General features: G+C 40.4%; 1 protein-coding gene across 4 annotated transcripts in view; it reads left to right on the plus strand.

Moving 5' to 3' along the window:
* rnf130 (ring finger protein 130) overlaps window positions 1-21,680 on the plus strand; it is a 148,017-nt gene that overhangs the window by 69,368 nt on the left and 56,969 nt on the right. For all 4 annotated transcript variants that reach the window (XM_052015212.1, XM_052015216.1, XM_052015211.1 and 1 more), the window contains exon 4: window positions 10,225-10,307. In XM_052015212.1, the coding sequence (XP_051871172.1) occupies window positions 10,225-10,307 (83 nt within the window). The remainder of the gene's footprint in view (window positions 1-10,224; window positions 10,308-21,680) is intronic.

The following is a 21,680-nucleotide window of genomic DNA, read 5'->3' on the forward strand; positions in this document are numbered from 1 at the left end:
GCTATGACAATTGCATTTTAGATGCTCTTACGTCAGTGATACAAGTTTAAACTCAGCACAGAAGTCTTAGTATCCAAAGAGTTGGCAGTCCTGCTATTAATAAGGAACATTCCAGAACAGCCTCATTTATAAAATAAAACGTTGTTTTAGAAAAGGTGCACTCTACTTTGCAGCACTTAAGTACTACGTTACCAGATGTGGTATTAAATCAAGGTTTCAACTGGTAGTTTGGTTGGATGCTAGCAATCTTTTTGCATGGAGAAGGGAGATTCCTGTAACTAGTGGCCAACATTCCTGAACCAACACCATCAAAATTATCTCATTACTGTCTGTCTCATAAGCCATCAATTACGTCAATGCTTTGCAACTTTAATGAGAGATGTAATAAAGCTCTGTATAAATTCAAGTAATCGCTTGTTCTCTGCTGCCCCTGAGAAAACACACGATGCTCTGGTGATGCAGAATATGTACTTTTAAACGACTGTTAATCTGCTGTCCAACCATCCAGAAATCCTGACTGTTTGGTATCTGGCTCACTAAATGATATTTGCACTATTCACTCACCCAGACATTGGTTCCCACATTCTCTTCCATTCACCGGATCTGCGGTTCCCACACTTCCTTCCTACTCAATGGTGCCCTATTTCCTGTGCTCCCCAGCCACCTGTGAATATGAATACAAGAGTTGAGACATAATGTTGAAACTTTACAAAACACAGGTTAGGCCACACTTTGAGTATTGTGCACATTTCTGGTTACCACAGGATAGGAAAGATATGGCAAATCGATTTCAATACAGATCGTGCGAGGTGATGCATTTTTTTTTACGAGGATGTGGCAACATCCTAGAGGGCTAGAGAGCCTGAGGTTAGGGAGAGGTTGGCCAGGCTAGGTCTTTATTCCTTGGAACAACAGAGAATGAGGGGCGACCTTATAGAAATGTTTAAAATTATGAGAGGCATAGATAAGGTGGACGGTAACAGTCTTTTCTCCAGGGTAGGGGAGTCCCAGAATAAAGGGGGCAGAAATAACATAGAAAGAAAAATGACTGGAAACAGACAATAGTTGTGAAAGGTTGTTTTTTTGGACTGGAGGGAAGTTTACAGTGGTATCCCTCAGAGATCAGTAATGCCAATCCTTAATATACACTACAACTGACAGACTTTAATTATGTGGATCAGCTGGAGAACTGAGGAGGTTGAGTAGGAATTGGTAAAATATGAATAATCTAGTCAGAGCAGAAAGAAAGAGACTGTTCTTATTGGTGGAAGTGGTCATAAAATAAATGTGATTGCCAAAAGAGATTGCTATGAGAAAAAAATTATTGATGTAACATGTGGTTAGGTTCTGGAATAATGGTGGGGGTAGATTCAGTTGTGTTCAGAAAGGTGCCTGGATAAATACTTGAAGCTAAAGAATTTGTGGGGTTTACAGCAGAAGGTAAGAGAATGTGACTGGCTGGATTGCTCTTGCAAATGGCCTCCTGTGTGTAGCTTATTATGATCTCCGTGAGAGATACGAGTTAACATGAGTAGCCTGTATCTGAAGTTCTCAGACAAACCTGTAAGAAATGTCTGGCTGGATTTATGATACTAGTGTCTTCCCCTCCCAAGCTGCATTTGCAATAAGCTGGTAATTGAATTACAGATAAGCCGGTAGTTGAATTACAGTTGTGTAAGCAGAATAACAGTCATAGCAGAACACTTCAGCTGTGCAGAAGTCCTGACTAGAGATTTTAATAAATAATAACATACCAGAATTCCTTATTCTGCAACAAAATACCTTTACTTAAAGTTAAAAGATGATAACAACATCCAATATAATAGCTGACACTATGATGCCCTTCCTTTTCTCTTATCCCTCTATACTATGAACTGAGCGCTGTATATAATCACAGCGTCAACACACTGATGATCTGATGAGGCACAACTTCTGGCAACTAACCAGGTCACCCTTTCCTGATTTGAAGTGTTCTCGTGTGAGAGGACTTACTTTTAAGGTTTAAACCAGCTAAACCTCAAGCAACTGTAATTGTAGCTTCCCGTTAATTTAAAACAAAGTTTTGCATCCCATTCCACCACCCCACCCCCCCCCCCCCCACACCCCAACCTGACCAGAGGCTTTAATGCTTTTTTTTTCCTTCACCTGGTTTTGGCGTTAATAATCTGATTACATTTTCAGTATGTCAAAAGTCATAAAATTACATTCCAAGTGATCAAACATGACTTCCTTCAATACAGTGCTGTTACATTCAGAATGGGATTTCAGGTATGTGTGAAGGCAGTTTCAGTGGAATCAAGTATTGTAAAAAGGGTTACATTTCAGGTGGGAAAATACAAACTTCAAACTTTATTGAACCCACTTTGGTCCTTCAGTGCATAGATGGTTTATGCCTCAATAATTTCTGACTATAGGGTCTATTTTATTACAGTGTTGTGAATATTATAGGCCTAGTCATAGAGTTGTACATCACAGAAATGGGTGCTCCGGCCCCCACGTCTATGCCAGCTTTTTAGCCCATCTACACTAATATCCACATTAGGTCTGTATCCTTCTATGCACTGGTCTAAAAATAGACTGGTTCTTCTATGCTCACAGAATAGCTGGCCTTTTTCTAACTCTGTTTCTCCTGAAACCATGCTGTTTAAATGGCCTACACTGCATCCTTTGCTAGGCTGCTGCCAAGTAGTCTACTGCCTTACTATTGGCATAAGACTAAATCTTCCTTTCCACTTCAGTGACTTTTCAGCACTCACTCCCAAAGGGGATTTGTCTCCACCTAACACTTCTTTTGCTGGATAGAATGGAGATGGACTATAGGTAACCACAGATGGGATCAATGTTCACTACATGAACTGTCTCCAAGAACAATTAGAATTTGAAAGATTTATCCGGTTGTTAGTGTAAGAATTTCTGCATTGTATATGTTTTAGTTGTATTTGTAGTGAGGCCTAGATGCTGTTGCTTTTAAAAGGAAGCCATAGCTACTGCTATGTGTACTAAGAATTTAGTATTCGAAATCTGATTTAATTATTCGCTCTCACCTAAAAGGAAGATTCAACAGCCGTTGGCTGTTGTGTTACTTCTCTGGTTTGAACCACAGGTCCAAGTGACAACAGTGAGGTGGAATCCATGGAGCATGCAGGGTCTCAACTATCCCTTTGCCTCCACAGATGCTGCCTCTCCTGGAGTTCCTCCAGCTACTTGCTCCAGATTCCAGCATTTGCAGTCTCTTGTGTTTCTGGAATCCATGGAGGTTGTAGCGTGTTATGTGCAAAAATTATGAAAGAACAGGAGGGATCTCCAAACAGATCCAGTATCTACATACAAAGTGAGAGTTAAAGACATAATGATATTTTTATCTGCTGTGTCAGAAATTTGGATTGGTAATCTTAGCCCAAGATGCGTCATCAACAAAGTACTTTTCTGACCTTTTTGGATGTAATCAGATTTAAAAGGTGAATCACAACCTACTTTGATCATTAATAAAGACTTGATGCATTTGTCAAATGCTATTCAGCTCCCTTTCCTAATACCCAAAGCTGTTTACAGCCAGTACGACAAGCTCCAACAAACAGCAATCCAATAATGACTAAATAATTTCTTTAGGTTAAAGGATGGATAGTGGCTAGGACACTGGAGATGACTCCCCACCTCTGCTTTGAAATTGTGCTGTGGAATCTTTCACAATACTTGAAAACAATAGGATGTTGGTTTAACGTTTCAGCTGAAAGATAGCATCTCCAGTTATACAAAAACAGCTGAAGGAACTCAATGGGTGAGGCAGCATCTATGAAGGCAGAAGTACGGTCGACATTTCGGGTCACGACCCCACATCCAGGTTTCAGCATCTGCAGTCTCTTGCACCTCCAACTACACACCTTTTTCATAATAGAGCACTGGAATGACAGCTTTGAATTTTGTGCTCAAAATGGCACATATGCATGAGGTAGCAATTTTATGCCTAGGAAATATGTGTTGAGCAAGTAAGGAGTATTGGGAAACAACCTGAAGTGCATAAGATCTTCTCATCAAGTCTCAGTCAAACTTTTTGTCTCTGCTGCCAATATCTACAGCACTTAATCGCACTTAAGTGTTCTGTTATCTTCATGAGACCAACTTTGAAATCAATCTAGAGCAATCTGACTTATAGAGAAAACCACACCACAATTGGCATCCACTATTAATGTCCATCCACGGTGGAGGTTTTTTCCCACTGCTCTTTGAAGTGACAAGTGACTTGGTTATATCAAACCACTACAAAAATAACAAAAACCACAAAGTGATTCAAGAAGGTGGGCAATACTTTGCCAGTAATTCCCACATCCTGAGAATGAATTTTTAGCAGGCTCCAGGTATTGATTATGCTATGGCTCAAGCTCAGAGAGTAACCAACAGCTTAATTATGTATATGTTAGTGATTTGTCAATATCTTGGTGCATGTTAGGCTCCGCAATGACTCCCAAATTATGCAAAACAGCTTAAAATTTTCATTGGATTGTAATAAGCTAAATTTTGTGTCAAAATAACAATCTTTGTGGACATACCCTTATTATTGTGTAAATTTCCAGCAATGTGGTGAGGACCAGTTACCTAATGATGTCTAAATTGCTGAGAAATTCCATTGCTTAGCTATTCAACTTGTAAATAAGGTAGGTTTTATTAATAAGATATTATTAGAACATCATCACATTGCTCTTAACCTCCCTACGTTTAAAGAAGTTGCTGCTTGTGCATTAATTAACTCTTCACAGAAAGGATTACTGTTACCTAACAGTTTAGGGACTGCATAATGGCTAGATTTCTTTTTCTGGAATATTGTCCATTCCTGCAGGTAGCAAATGGTTTGTTTTACAAATTGTTTGTTGCTGTTTTTCTGTATTTTTCTCTCAATACAATTTCACCCTTGCCTTTAGCAATCAATTGCTAGCCCAGCCCTTCAGTCCTTCCCCCATCACTGAACTCTTGAAAATGCATCTTCCCATTAATTGCTTAATCATCTCTACTGGATATGGTAGGAGTGCAGAACTCTGATTTGATGGTTTGAGGATCATTGAGCTATCCACTGTAAGTGCTGTTGCTATTTAGCAGAGACTTGGCAGAGAGTCCAAGTTGTTGAATGTATTTGGGTAGATTTCTAAACACAACAGGGCACAAAAGGGTATGAGAAGAGAGTGGGAACACGACATTGAGATAAGGGATAAGCTACAAGCATATTGAATGGCAGAACAGACTCAAAGGATCGAATGGTCTACTATGCCTGTATTTATATGTCTTTTTAATGTTTCTATTTTATTGTGTGGCATTATCAAGTGCTGAATGGATAGATTAAGAGGAGATCTGAGAGCCCAAACCTGGACAACAATGAGGCATTATGAGCCACCAGCATCAGCAGAACTGTATTCCATCACAATTTGTAACCTCAGGCCTAGTATACCATTTATCATCAAGCCAGGGCATGAACCCTGGTTCAGTAAAGTATGTAGAAGGGAGTACTGATGATGCTAGGATCTACACCATTAATGGTAGGGTCCAAGGGGGTATTGAGGAAAAGAGGAACATTGGTGTGTAAGTCCAAAGATCCTTAAAGGTGGCAGTACAGGTAGATGACGTGGTTAATAAGGCATATGGGATACTGGCCTTCATTAGTCAGGGCATTGAATACAAGGGCAGGGAAATTATGCTCCAACTTAATGAAATATTAGTCCGACCTCAGCAGGAGTATTGAGTGCAGTTCTGGACACCACACTGTGTGAAGGATTTGACAGCGCTGGTGCAGAGGAGAGTTTTAGTTATGAAGGGAGACAGGAGAGGCTAGGTCTTTTTTCCCTGGAGCTGAGGAGTTTAAGAGGTATATAAAATTATGAGGGATATAGATAGGGTAGACTACAGGAAATTCTTCCCCTTATCAGGTGTGAATAAAACTAGAGGACATAGATTTAGGGCAAGGAGTAAGAGGTATTTGAGGGGGTGTTTTTCACCCAGACAATGGTGAGTACCTGGAAGCAGAGTATCTATGCTGCCTGGCCTACTGAGTTCCTCCAGCATCATAGTGTTTTTCATCTACTTATTCCAACATCTGCAAGTCCTTTGTTTCTCTAGCATTTAAGAAGTGTCTAGATGAGCAATTGAATTGCCTGGGCATGACAAATTACAGGCCAAGTGCTGGGCAATGGGATTAATATGGATGGGTGCCCTCTGGTCAGCATGGGAATGCTGGGCAGTGGCCTGTATTTGTGCTGTCTGTGACTCACCCTAAAAGTAAGGTGCTAATCTGGCGAAGCTGCAATACGAGACCATATATGATGGGTGGTGCTGTCACTGTGGCTTTGTCTCCACAAAGTTGTGTGGTAGACAGCAATACCAGTGCTGTCATTTATCAGAAGTATCTGCAAGAGGGGGATTGATGATGGGTGAGGTCAAGTAGGTTTATTCCCTGTGTTGGTCCTGTTGTTCACCAAGGTCCCAGATATCAACTCACACTTTGCTGTATAAAACATTCATGCTGAAGTCCAAGTCGAAAGAATCTTAACCAACAAATAGATGTGTACTGATGGTTGACAGGAACGTGATTGGCCAAAGGGCCGTTTTGTGTTGTGTGACTTTATGCTGCAAGATTCAAATTCAGAATCATTTTTATACTCAAATTTGTTTGAATAGGGATGGCTTCCTTCATGTGAGTTCCTATGGAGAGTATAAGTGGTGGTTGGCTGCAGTACGCTGGGAATTAAAATTGAAAATTATGGGATTATTGATTTACAAAGTCATCATTGTTACAGACCACATTACAGCTCCCAAACATGATCTTGTGTTTAAAAATGTTTCCATGTCTAAAACATTCCTACATTCTTTAAGAGTGCTACTTATATATTTGGTTACTGATGGTACTTGCAGCAGTTTCCTCTAATACCTTCAACAGGAAGAGTAGAACTTCTCTACCACACTGTGATCTAGTTGTAAGGATATAAGTGCTGATGAAGGAAGTGGTTTTGTTAACATCTTGGGCTGTTTTACTTTGTGACAACTTGGCTCGGTGGCAGCACTCATAGAATACCTGAGTGCACAACTTGTATATAATCTTTTAGATGAAACATTAAACTAAAGTCCATCTCACTCTTTCAGTATTATCCCTTTAGCAAAGTCGCAGCACCTAAATGTGCCTTATAAGCAAAGTACTTCTGAAGTGTTTTAATGTAGGAGACGTGGCAGGCAGTTTGCATAGCTAGACCATTAAAATAGTAATGAAATAAATCTCCAAATAATATATTTCAGGCATTGGCTGAGAGGAAAAAAAGTGGTCAAGCTAGTTATTTACTCTATTTCAAATAGTGTCATTCAAACTTTTACTCTTGTCTGAGAGGGCAGACAGAGCTTAGTTTAACATTTCATCTGAAGATTATGCGGAGCGTCGTGTCGCCTGCATTCTGTGCTTGTTTCTGGAACAGCGCATCAACCACAGCTTCAGACTCGTGTTTGTGCTGCAACGTAAGTTGAGTCTGACGTAATTAAAAACATAATTTGTGGTATTTTTCATCTGTTTACAAACATCATTGCACTTCACAGCATTTTATTGCTTTTGAAGTGTTAAGATGTACTTGGAAATGTGATTAAATACTATAACGTACAAAATGTCTATAATTTTATTGTTTATACATGGTGAGTGTTTATTGTCTGGATGAGACTGAGTCACTTGTCCAGTGAAATCATAAACTGACAGTGAATCTTATATAATCTAGTATAAAATGAATGGCAAAATATGATTTTCTTTATTCGCTTGGTCCTCTGTGTTCTCATGTTTTTTTTCAAACATTTACAAGCCCTTGAACCATCTCAAAATGAAATAGCTGGAAATTCTTGATATCAGCGGAGAGAAAAGAATTTAAATCAGTGATTTTTTTTTTGTTTGACAGCAACTGCTGATGACTGGAAATGTTAGCTGTGTTTTATTTGACCTGCTGGGTATTCCCATCATTGTCTATTAGTTCAGATTTCCAGCGCCCATGGTATTTTGCTTACCATAAGTTTTCTTTTCTGAGTGGCGTTAATATCTGCATCTAGAGTAGTGAAGAGGGAACACAGATATCAGATATCACAATTTTCTTTCTCCTCTATTCCCTCTTTTTTCCCTCAGCAGGGAAATACAGGCCTCCTGGAACTTCCCTACTGAACACTGGAGCTGGGCTGGGGGACAGGAATGTCAAAAAATGTGAGCCTGATAGTGACTGTTAACAGTTTGACTGTGCTGATATCACAGCATGCCTCACAAGGACATTACGGGAATCACATTGGAGAAAGCCACTGAACAAGTCACATGTGAGCATGGTGGCCTTGGAAAGCTGGTGTTCCTTTATCAGGGATCAGCTGATACTGTAGGTGTGGAATTTTTTAATAATTTCATCAGGCCTAGTGATGTATTTACCCTCAAGTTCATCAGGGAATTGGAGCAAAAAAAACTGCAGATACTGGCAATTCAAAATTAAAACAGAAAATGCCAGAAGCACTCCACAAGTCAAGCAGCAGTTGTGGGTTGGGAAATACTCAATGATTCAGGTTATGGATCAATCAGAACTGCATAAGTGAGAAAAACAGCCTATTTTAAGTTGGGGGGGAGGGGGAGGTGAGAAACAGAAGGAATTCTGAGACCAAAGTTGTCAAGGTAACAATTATTTTCAAAAAGCTACATTTAGAGATACAAGAGGGGGAACAAATTGATGTAGTATGTTTCTCAAGCTTGCGTTGTGTTGCCCATTGTTGGAGCGATGTAGGAGGCCAAATTCAGAGAGGTCACAATGAAAGTGGAGTGGAGAATTAATGTGACAGCTGACTGGAAGCTCAGGGATGCCTTTACAACTGTTCTGCAAAGTGGTTACCCAATCTGTATTTGATTTGTAGAGGAGACCACACAGTGAGAACTGAACTGGAACCAAAGTTGGTTTGGTGGTAGGAGGCAGGGTAGTTGTGGATTGGTGTTTACCAGACTGAAGTCTGTAACAAGTGGTGTACCTCAGGAAGAGTTCTTGGATTTTTGTTGTTTATAATAAATATAAATGTCTTGGATGAGAATGCAGGTGGTTTGATTAGTAAGTTTGCAGACAGCATGAAAATTGGTGGAGTCATAGATAGCAAGGAAGTTTGTCTAAGGATACAGCTGGAAAGTTGGGCGGAGCAATGGCAGATCATATTTAATCCAGACAAGTGTGAGGTAATATGCTTTGAGAAGTCAAATTCTGATAGGACATATAGAGGAAGTGGCATGGATTTTAGGAGCATTGATGTGCAGAGGGACCTTGGGATGTAAGTCCATAGCTCCCTGTAAGTAGCAACATAGGTAGAAAAGGCAGTAAAGAAGGCATTTGGTAGGCTTGCCTTCATAGGCCGAGGCATTGAGTATGAGTTGGAGCTGTACAAAACATTGGTTAGACTGCACTTGGAGTATTGTGCACAGTTCTTGTCGCCACATTACAGGAAGAACGTGGTAGCAGTAGACAGAGTGCAGAAGAAATTCACCAGGATATTGCCTGAAGTGCTGTAGTTATAAGGACAGATTGGATAAGTTAAGTTTATTCTCACTGGAATGTAGGAGGCTGAGGGGTGACCTTATAGAAGTTTATAAAAAGGGTATACGTAAAATAGTCTTTTTCCCAGGGCAGGGGAGACTTGAACTAGAGGGCACAGGTTTAAGGTGAGAGGGGATGAATTTAAAGGAGATCTGAAGATTAAGTTTTTCACACAGAGAGTGTTTCTTATCTGGAACAAGTTGCCAGAGGAGGTGATGGAGGCAGATGCAATTACAACATTTAAAAGGCATTTGGACAGGCACTTGCATAGGAAAAGCATAGAGGGATACAGGCCAAACAAGGGCAAATGGGATTAAGTGTAGATATGCACCTCAGTCGGAATGGATAAGATGGACAGAAGGGCGTGTTTCTGTGCTGTACAATATGTCATTTAAACCATAAAAATCAAAAAAAATGAAGCACAACCTACTCATCTGGAATGGTCATTACTCACGATAAGTGTGCTCCCTCTGCTGAAAAGGTAGCTGCATAAACTGGGGTTACTTGGAAGAGTGTATCTGCAGGGTTCTGCCAGGAGTTTTTATATTTTACCCTGGTATGTCATTATGTAGTTTGAAATTATTGTAAGAACAATTTTGGTTAGAATTCTCATTACTAAATATAATTTATATGTGTTAACTGAATAATATCTTATTGCATTTTTCAGGAAACAGATCCAGAATTTGACCACTGTGCAGTCTGTATCGAGGGATACAAATCTAATGATGTGGTCAGGATTTTGCCATGCAAGTAAGCCTTGTTTTACTATATGTGTGTGTACTGGGAATTTTATCAATGCCTTTTACATAAATAATTTTGTTGCATTCCTGCTACAATATATATGTTTTGAAACAGCAATTATTTAACCTCCTCAATGTGAAAAGTGCCCCAATGCAATGGAAATATAAGCAAAAGTAGAATTGTAGTCAGAAACCGCCAAAAGTATGGTTAAAGAAGTAGGTTTGGTAGGGATTTTGGATGATGGAGATGACAAGATGGATACCAATGCAGAATAGTTGTGTAGTATCATCAAGGTGGATGGAGGCTGTACTGGTGAAGACAGAATGTATGGATTGGGTGGTGATTGTTGCATGAAGGCTTGACTTAAAAGAGACAAGGAAGGCTTAGTGTGTGGTTAGAATTGGCCAGTGAAGTTTTTGACAAATTGGAGTTTAAGGAGTTGAACATACTAGGGTAGTGATAATGCAGCATGTTCATATGTCGACATTTTTTTAATGGATATTTAAATTGAAGTGAACGTTGGCTTATGACAATAGTGGATTCTGGAATTATGCCTTCTGATAATCTGATGACTCACAACTAAAACCCAAGGAAGCTATTTTGAAACTGGACTCAAAACCAGAAACACAATTATTCTGAAAACGATAGTTTACTGGCTTTCTCAACAATACATGCCACAGTCTTTTTCTTGCTGTGAAATGCAGAAAGTTTGTTAATAAACAAGTACTAACTGCAGATTGAAAGATTGTAACAGGAACTCTGTTTAAAGTTTGAGACGGCTTGTACGGATTGTTTCTTGTTCTTTTGTGGGACCAGAGTTGAAATTTCCACATGGACAGAGGGAAGGAAAATCAAACAACTGCAGATGCTGGAAATCAGAAATAAAAACAAAATTCTGGAAACATTCATGGGTCAAATCATCCGTGGGAAGAGAAACAGAGTTAACAGCTATGAGAAAGAGTCTTCCTTCAACCCGAAATATTAACTCCGTTTCTCTTTCCACAGATGATGTCAGACCCACTGATTCTTTCTAGAATTTTCTGTTTTTAATATGGATGGTGGGAATGCAGAAAATTGTTGTGAAACTTCAAAAACAAAGTACTGTGAATGGTGAAATCTGAAATAACAGAAAATACTAGAAATGTTGTGCAGTTAAAGCTGCATCAGTGCAGAAAAGGAATTAATTCAGGTTAATGGCCTTTCAATCGAACTCTAATTCCCTCTCCAAAGTTACTACCTGATCAGCTGAGTTTTTCCAACATTGTTTGTAATCAGTTGTGAAACTATTTCAGTCACACTGCAGTTACTGCTGCACAACAGGCAATGACTTTCTCCCTTCAAATTTGCATCTAACTGTAGAATTGCTGGTGCTGATAAAGTGCTGAACTGCAGGATGCAATTGTCTTCAAAGGTTGGCCCAGCTCATAGTTTCAGCATTATGGAGGGAGCTTTAGCATGTATTAAGCCATGCTGCATCCAGATTTGGAGTAACAAATGTGATTTTGGTTATCCTAAGTGAGAATCCCAGCACTGACAACTCCACCTTCAATGATAGTAATTTCATTGGGGGAAACAGAAGCACTGAAGAAGGGATTGAGTGGAAAGCAATCGAGTTTGAACAGAAGAATCTAATTATATATGTGGAAGATTGTTCAATAACCAGAACTTGAACAAATTGGCATCTTTTTCAGTCAGTTACAGTTCCATCATTGTAGAAAGATTAGAATGTAAGATGATATCTAGAAATTTGTTTGCTGATGTGAAAGATTTTCTTTTCCATGTCAGTGTTCCATTTGAGATTCTCTGGTTTATTTTATTGAGTTTGTTGTATATGACTCAGGATGTGATGCTTCAATAATGGATTTTTGGTCATCCATCATCTTGAATACTATTTTCATTTCTGACATTGCACGCCCTGAAGGATATATTAACCTTGGAGGAAATACAATGCAGGTTCACCAAAGTGATACCAGAATTTAAAGGATTCAGTTATAAGCATGGATTGTAGAACCATCGTTCCTATTTCCATTAGTTCAGGAGGCTGAAGAATAATAATAAGATAAGATATCTTTATTAGTCACATGTATATTGAAACACACAGTGAAATGCATCTTTTGCATAGAGTGTTCTGGGGGCCGCCCGCAAGTGTTGCCACACTTCCAGCGCCAACATAGCACGCCCACAACTTCCTAACCCGTACATCTTTGGAATGTGGGAGGAAACCGGAGCACCCGGAGGAAACCCACGCAGACACGGGAAGAACGTACAAACTCCTTACAGACAGCAGCCGGAATTAAAGCCAGGTCGCTGGCGCTGTAATAGCGTTACACTAACCACTACACTACTGTGCCTGCCCTGACTGGCAATAATCTGACTGAAATGTTTAAAATAATTAAAGGCTACAATAGAGTAGATGCAGAGAAGTCATTATGTCTGGTGTGGGAATCCAGAACAAGAAGACGTAACACCATTAGAGCCTACCCTTTTAAGAGTGAAACTGGGGACCTTTTTTTCACACAATGGGTAATAAAAATCCAAAGCTCTTCTGAATGGTGCTGATGTTTTAGGACAATTGGAACTTTTCAAGACAGGGAGCTGATAAATTTTGTTACAAGTATCAGGGAATACGTCACAAAGAAAAATAAATGGAGTTGAGACATGGATCAGCTATGATGTCATGAGCTCCAGAGACTGAGTGACCTACTCCAATTCTGAACAAAGCTGTAACTGATATCTAGACCCAGCTTATTCCCAAAAGGATGAAAAGGGGGACATTCAAAACAAGAGTTCCTTGAAAGACAGATGCAAGAGAGGTTAGAGTGAAACTGAAATGTCTATATAAAAGAATTGTCAGGTACAGAATGCTATTGAACACCAGGCAAAATACAGCATACAGGGAGAAAATGAAAAAGGATACAAACACAGGCATAAAATGAGAAAAGAATAGTGACTAATATAAAAAGAACTCCAGAAATCTTCTATTAAAAAGGATTTTTTTTAAATCAACAGGCCAAAGTGGGGATATTTATGGAGGAGGAGGGCTTAACTGAGGAACTGCAGCTGTCTTCACAAAAGAAAATGATGAACTTAGTGCTGCAGAAGAGCATGTATTGGAGTTATTGATGAGGCTAAAAGTAGATAGGCAGCATGAAACAAGTTGGAATCACACGTCATTTAGTCCTGCTGGGATGCGTTCTTGATTGCTTGGCAAGTGAGAATGGTGACACCTATCTTCCAATCCTCCTTGGATTTTTGTTTTATTAATTTATTGGGACATGGGCATTGCTGGCAAGGCCAACATTTGTTGACCATCCCTAAGTGTCCTTGAGAAGCTGGTAGTAAACTGCTTTTGTTTCAACCTTGGCAGTCCTTCTAATGAAAGTATTCCGGTAATGTTGTTGAGGAAGCAGTTAGACCCATCAACATTGAAGGAACAGTGATGTATTTCCAAATCTGATGGAATGCGATTTAGAGGGGAACTTGCAGGGGATGGTCTTTCCATGCGCCTGATGTGCATGCACTTGTTGGTGGCAGTCACATGTTTGAGAGGTGTTGTCAGAACAGCCAAGGCAAGTAACTTGATACATTTTGTAGATGACATATATTGCATCCATGGCGCACCTGTGGTGGGGGGAATGAATGTTTAGTGTGATGGATGCAATGCCAATCAAGCTGGCTGCTTTGACCAGGTTACTGTGAAGCTCTTTGACTTTTATTGCACCTGCACTCATCCAGATAAGTGGAGATTATCCCCCTATACTCCTGACTTTCACTTTGTAGATGGTAGAAAGGTTTTGGGATGTCTGGTGGAAGTCATTCATTGCAGTATATCCAGCCTGTGACCTACTGTTGTTGTCAGAGTATTCATATGCCTGGTCCATTCATGTTTCTGGTCACTGGCAATTTCAGCATCCTTCAGCCTCTTTCTTCCCACCATGTCACCCCATCCCAAATTTTGTTAGTGGGTAAAATTACTGATGATAATTCCATTGAGTGTGAAGGGTAGATGGTTAGAATCTGTTGTTGGAGGTAGTCATGGCCTGGCACTTACATGGCATGAATGTTGGCTAGGTCTTTCTGCAGTCAGAGAATATCTCTGTTTCTGGTCCTGTCTTACACGATTAAAATCCTCATTTTAAGGCCCTAACTCAAGGACCAACTTTATCTTTTTCTATAATAACCTTGAAGCATGCTGAACTATGGTCACTGTCCCCATAAGGATCCTCCACAGACACTTGAATCACTTGTTGTCAAGTACAGCCCCCTCCTCTCTACATACTGCTTCAGAAAACCCTCCTGAATGTAATTTACGAATCTCTCTCCATCTAAGCCACTTGCACTAAGGTAATCCCATTCAATATTGGAAAAGTTAAATATCCCCTACTACTACAACCCTATTGCTTTTATGCTCTTCTGCGATCTGCCTACATGTCTGTTCTAATTCCCGCTGCCTATTAGGAGATCTACAAAAAGAGGCATGGGACACTGGGGCTTGCTGGATTGTTCATGCTGGTTTGGACTTGAAAGACTACCTTCTGTCCTATAATCATTTTGTTACTCTGTGGGAATCCCTAGTTCATGACCAGTCAAAATGTAGAAGGAGCATCTGGGCTAGCACTGTAAAATTCAAATCTTTTTGCTGAAGCCCATAGAAGCCCAGCGTAAATGATGGAAGGAGCACACCACCTTTCATTCTCCCCACCCACACCATCAAGCCCTTCCTGCCTTACCTATGACAGATTATGCGGATCTCACGTTTACCTCATCAGCCACCTCACAACCCGCAGAACTGGAGAGCAAGCAAGTCATCCTTGAAACAGAGGAACTGCCAAAAAAGACAAATTCTCTAGGGAAGTAATGATGAAAGGATGTTTACTGACTTTCCCATGGGTCAGTATCAGCATCATTGTTTTTGTAATTATACGTAAATAACCTGGACTTGGGCTCAGATGTACAGATGTAAAGTTTATTGACAATACAGTTCCTGGCAACATAGAAAATAGTGAACAGGATAGCTGCAGATCTTAGTGAGCAGACACAACACATGCAATTTAACGTGGATCAAGGTGAAGTGATCCACTCCAAGAGAAATGGCATGGAGAAGATAATTCAAATAAATGGGCCTATTTTGTGCAGTGCAAGATCAGAGGGGTCTGGGACTGCTATTCATAAGTCTTAGATGGCAAAGCAAGTTTATGTGACAATTACAAAAACATATGAGGGCATTGAATGTAGAACCAAGCATTTACAAATCTCTGGTTACCTGCTGGAGTAGTGTGTGTGCAGTTCTGCATTGTATTTCAGGAAAGATATTAAGGCACTGAAAATAGTAAATGTAAAATTATAGTAAATCACATACATATCACAAAACGAAACAGGCCATTTGACCCATCAAGGCCATGCTGGTTCCAAGAAGAGCAATCCTTTTGGACCATTTCCACTTTTTCCACTATAATTTATTCTCTCTCACTTGTCCACCAACTTTTCCCCCTTCTGATTCTTTTTTTGCCAATTACCTACGGTAAGGGATAATTTACAGCTACCAATTAACTGCCATCACAACTTCGGAATGTGGGAGGAAACTGGAGCCCACATTTACAGAGAATGTGTAAGCTCCACATCTGAGGTTAAAATCAAACCTGGCTCCCTGGAGCTGTGAGGTAGCTGCACTACCTGCTGCTGCACCGCACTGCCCAATTGAACCCAAAAATGCAAAGAAACAGAGAGTGGCCTTTTTTTTAAGCATCTGGGTGTTCTTTTTAAATATTACTTTACTAAATTCGCATTATGGTTTACTGTCTTTTCATTGCCCTGTTTAAAAATAAGCAAGTTCCTAAAATTCAATTTCAAAAATAAATGTTTAAAAAATCAATATTGAGTTGTTTTCTCCCTCCAGGGAATGAATATGTTTATGTGCATCCATCCTGTGTGTTAGTAATTCTACCAGCATTATGACCTTTTATCAAAGTCTTATTGTATTACACATTCAGATACATTTACATTTTATTGATGGAAGTGATCTCATTTAGGATACATCTCTCTCCACTATCAAGTTACACAGATCTTTCAGTTGGAACTGAAAATGTCTGCTTTTTGGACACCTTATCGAAGATCTAACTTGTTGCAATTTGAAGGATAGGATGAAAGAGTTAAATGTTGATATGTTCCCTTTTACCCAAAAACATTCACTGTTGTAATTTTTTTCCTCTGTTCTTTTGTCTTTTCATGCTGCCATCTTGCTCTAGTGGTGAACAGAGCAGCAGAACTATTCAACAAAGTATATGCAAATGGACATGAGCCATCCCTTTCAGATGTAGTGCAAGCAATCTGGTGTTTCACCAATCTCTACAACCATTGGCTTTGCATTCTCCTAGAAAAGGCAACAAATTAGAGGCTAGGAACAAATTTATGGACAGCTTTCTCTATTTCCTGAAGAAGAGGAGGGTACAGGAGTTTTGATTCACAGCTTCTGAGAACCAGGTTCAATCTGATCTTGGGCGTTGCCTTTTTGGCGTTTTACACATTGTCACCATGAACATGAGCGTTTCTCCTAGATGCTTTATTTTCCTCCCATAACAAAGATATACTGTGGTTAATTTGCTACTCTATGAATTCGGTCTACCCTTTGCGCTGCCTTGGGAAAATCAAAGACCCCTCCCGTTGGGCAGAAGGCCCCTCCCATCTCAGACACTCCCTTCTCCCTCCTCCCTCCTCCCATCAGACAGAAGATACAAAAGCTTGAAAACACACATCTCCAGGGTTAAGGCTAGCTTCTATACTACTGTTATAAGACTTTTGAAAGGACCTCTTGTACATTAATGATGAACTCTTGACCTCACAATCTACCTCATCATGGCCCTTGCACCTTATCATCTACCTGCACTGCATTTTTTCTGTAACTGTAACACTATATTCTGCATTCTGTTATTGCTTTTCCCTTGAACTACCTCAAAATACTTACATTTTGAAATTATCTGTATGGATTACTTGCAAAACAAAGTTTTTCACTGTATCAGTACGAGTGACAATAATAAACCAATACTGAAAATTAATCCTTAATGTATGTAAATGGCAAAAAACAAAGGGCAATTGAAAGGCATGTGAAAGAAAGTAAATTGCAAGGTTACAGCAGACAAGGGAAAGGGACTGATGGGATTGGTCTGCTTGGAACCAGCGTAGACCTAATGGGCTAAGTGGTCTCCTTTTCTATAATAAGTAAGTAATTCCTGGGTAACAAACAGATATTTTGGTTTACATAGTTTGAGTTTTAGCGATTTGCCAGTTAGCTTCTGTGTCTCCCTCAATTACAATTGTCACGAACCAGCAACAAAAGAAACACACTGAGCATGATTTAGTGTTAAAAACTATTTTATTAATCACTACTTATGATAATACGTAAAATAAAAGTAAAAATGTTAGTATGTTAGAATTCAAGAATGTTAAACCTCGAATGTTAACCCCAAAACTAAACTCGTCGTGTGTGTGTGTGACAAAGTCCAAAACTCCAGTTCCGGAATGGTTCTTAAAGTTCAGTTCCGCAAGCCATAAGGTGAAACATGAGCAAGGGCTTCTTCAACAACCACCGTTGTCTGAAGATAAGATGTAGATGTAGAAAAACATAGAGAGAGTACATACGAAATCCAAATGTTCCACGATGGACCCCAAACGACACTCCAGTGTTTACTCGGTAGTGACTTCCTCACCCCGAAAAGCATCCGAACCGTGGTCGTCCACACACAAATACCTGTTTCCTTCTACAGGTCAGCAACAAAGTGAACTCCACCGGATTACTTCCAACTTCCATACATGGATTTGAGTAGCAAACACAGTTATTGTTTCTCATCCATCGATAGAGAAAACAAACAGGCTGGTGTCTCTCTCCCTTCTCTCTCTCTCTCCTTCTTCTTCTTCTAACTTCTTCAACCACGTCATTACGTCCTTTATCTTCTATTGACGTAAGCACGCCCCACACACACATACACACACACTCTCTATCTTAAAGGGACTTTCACTGAGTCCGTAACACAATATTAAGATGATGGCCACCATTTTGAGCTATAACAATCTATCGCTGACAGTGATCCCACAGAGCGGTTATGACCGGAGTTCAAGGATTTTGACCAAGTACCAACAAATGATGCATTGCCAAATTGCGATAGAGTGCCACTTTGAGGTGTTGATGCCTCAATACGGCTGCTGCCCTACTGATTGGTAGGTCATTTATTGGCTGTGAAGCATTTGAACAGAAGGGGAGTGATTTGTCACCACCCACCCTGACAGCCTCCAATGCAACTGAACCCGTGGTCACCATCAAGGACGTAAGATCAGTCTTCCAGAGAGTGAACCCAAGGAAAGCATCTGGCCCGGATGGTGTCCCTGGCCGTGTGCTCAGATATTGTGCTGATCAGCTGGCGGGGGTATTCGCAGACATATTTAACCTCTCCCTTCTTCAATCTGAGGTTGAAGACCACTATCTTCCGGTGCCTAAGAAAAACAAGGTAACATGCCTTAATGACTACTGACCAGAGGCTCTGACATCCACCATCATGAAGTGTTTCAAGAGGCTGGTCATTGCAAGCATCAACTCCAGCCTCTCAAGATCACAAAACAAAAGGAGCAGAAGTAGGCCATTCAGCCCATCGAGTGCTCCGCCACTTCACCATGAGCTAAACTATTCTCCCATCTAGCCCCAATTCCCGGCCTTTTCCCCATATCCCTTGATACCCTGACTAATTAGGTACCTATCAATCTCTGCCTTAAACACCCCCAATGATTGGGCCTCCACAGCTGTACATGGCAACAAATTCCATAAATCCATGACCTTCTGCCAGGGCCCCTGCAGTTTCTGCACTGGCCTCCCTCAAGGTCCAAGGGGACACCTCGTCAGGCCCTGGGGATTTATCCACCCTAATTCACCTCAAGGCAGCAAGCACCTCCTCTTCTGTAATCTGGATATGGTCCATGACCTCACTACTCTTTTTCCTCAGTTCTATAGACTGTGTCTGTCTCCCGAGTAAATGCAGATGCAGAAAATCCATTTAAAATCTCCCCATTCTCTTTCAGCTCCACACATAGGTGACCACGCTGATCTTCAAGAGGACCAATTTTGTCCCTTACTATCCTTTTGCTCTTAATATAGCTATAGAAACCCTTGGGATTCTCTTTCACCTTGTCTGTCAGAGCAGCCTCACGTCCTCTTTTAGTCCTTCTGATTTCTGTCTTGTGTTCTCTTGCATTTCTCATACTCCTCAAGTGCCTCATTTGATCCTAACTGCCTATACCTGATATGCACCTCCTTTTTCTTTACCAGGGCCTCAATACCCCTCGATAACCAAGGTTTCCTGAACTTTGTAGCTTTACCTTTTATCCTTACAGGAACATACAGATTCTGTCCTCTCAATATTTCACTCTTGAAGGCCTCCCACTTACCAAGCATCTCTTTACCGGAAAACAACCTATCCCAATCCACGCCTGCCCGATTCCCTTCTGATGCCATCAAAATTGGCCTTCCTCTAGTTTAGAATCTTAACCCTAGGACCAGTCCTATTCTTCTCCATAATTATCTTGAAACTAATAGAATTATGATCCCTAGATCCAAAGTGTTCACCTACACTCACTTCTGTCACTTACCCTGTCTCATTCCCTATGAGGAGATCCAGTATCGCATATATCAGAATATAGTGTAGGAGAGGACTTAAGAATGAAATTAGGGGGGTTAAAAGAGGCTATAAAATATCCTCAGGAAGTAAGGTTAAGGAGAATCCCAGGAAGGAGTGGGTCCCCTTAGAAACCAAAGGGGTAACCTATGTGTGGAGATTTGTGAGGCAGGTGTTTTTTTTTACACAGAGTAGTAGATGCCTGAAAAACACTGCCAGGGGAGGTTGTGGAAGCAGATACAATAGCAACGTTTAAGAGGCACTTAGACAGGCACATGAACAGGCAAGAATAGGGGCATATGGACCACGTATAGGCAAATGGGATTGGTTTAATTTGGCATCATGGTTGGCACAGATATGGTGGGCCAAAGGGTGTGTTCATGTGCTGTACTTTTTATTATGTTTCTTGCACTTGTTGGGATTAAATTCCATCTGCAAACACTCTTTCAAAATTTCCAACTGATATATATCCTGCTGTAGCCTTGGACAACTTTCCTCTTTATCCATAATACCACAAATTTCTGTGTCATCCTCAAACTTGCTAATTAGATCAGCTACATCTAGGTCATTTTTTATATATATCACAAACAACTGTGGTCCCTGCACTGATCCTTGCAGAACACCACTGGTCACAGCCCTCCAGTCAGAGAAATACCCCTCCACCACTACCCTCTGTCTTATGACCAAGCCAATTTTGCATCCATCTAACCAACTCACTCTGGATCCCATGTGAGTTAATTCTCTGGACTAGCCTAAAATGGGGGACCTTGTCAAATGCTTTTAGTAGACAACATCCACTGCCTTACCCTCGTCAATAATCTTCGCCACTTCCTCAAAAAACGCAATCAAATTTGTGAGAATGTGAATACATCCTGCCTAAGAATCTTCTCCAATAATTTCCCTACCACTGATGTAAGGCTCACTGGCCTATAATTTCCTGATTTGTCCTTTTGCCCTTCTTAAACAAAAGGACAGCCTTGGCTGTTCTCGAGTCTTCTGGGAGCTTGCCTGTGACGAAAGAGGATACAAAGATCTCTGTCAAGGTCCTATCAGTTCCCTCCCTTGCCTCCCTCAGTATCCTCAGATTCCATTAGGCCCTGGGTACTTATCCACCTTAATGTTTCTCAGTGCACATAGCACCTCCCCCTTCTTAGTATCAACATGCCCTAGAAGATCAACACACCATTCCCTAATCTCACCATCATCCATATACTTCTCCTTGGTGAATACCGATGCAAAATGCTCATTCAGTACCTCGCCCACTTCCTCTGCCTTCAGGCATACATTCCCTCCTTTGGCTTTGAATGGTCCTCCCCTCATCTTAGCTACCCTCCTGATTTTAATGTATGTATAAAATACCTTTGGATTCTCCTTAATCCTACTTGCCAAGGACATTCCATGGCCCCTTTTAGCCCTAACCCCTTGAAAATTTCTTTCCTGCTTCTTTTATATTCCTCTAGTTCCTTGTATGATTCCAGCTTCCTAAATCTTAGATATGCTTCCTTTTTGTTTTGACTCAGCTTGCAATAACTGACCTCCTCAATCCTAATCCTACCTCAACAATGGAGCACTACTTACCACCTCTTGCACTACCATGGATTTGTTTATAATTGTGTTTTTACATTAAGATCTTGCTTTGCACAGATTTGTTTCGTCACTGTCTTGTATAATTTATGTAAAATTCAAGTATAGTTTCTGTTCTGACTGTTGTCTGAATCTACGTGCT

Source organism: Pristis pectinata, chromosome 4 (genome assembly GCF_009764475.1).
Source record: "Pristis pectinata isolate sPriPec2 chromosome 4, sPriPec2.1.pri, whole genome shotgun sequence".
Taxonomy (NCBI): domain Eukaryota; kingdom Metazoa; phylum Chordata; class Chondrichthyes; order Rhinopristiformes; family Pristidae; genus Pristis; species Pristis pectinata.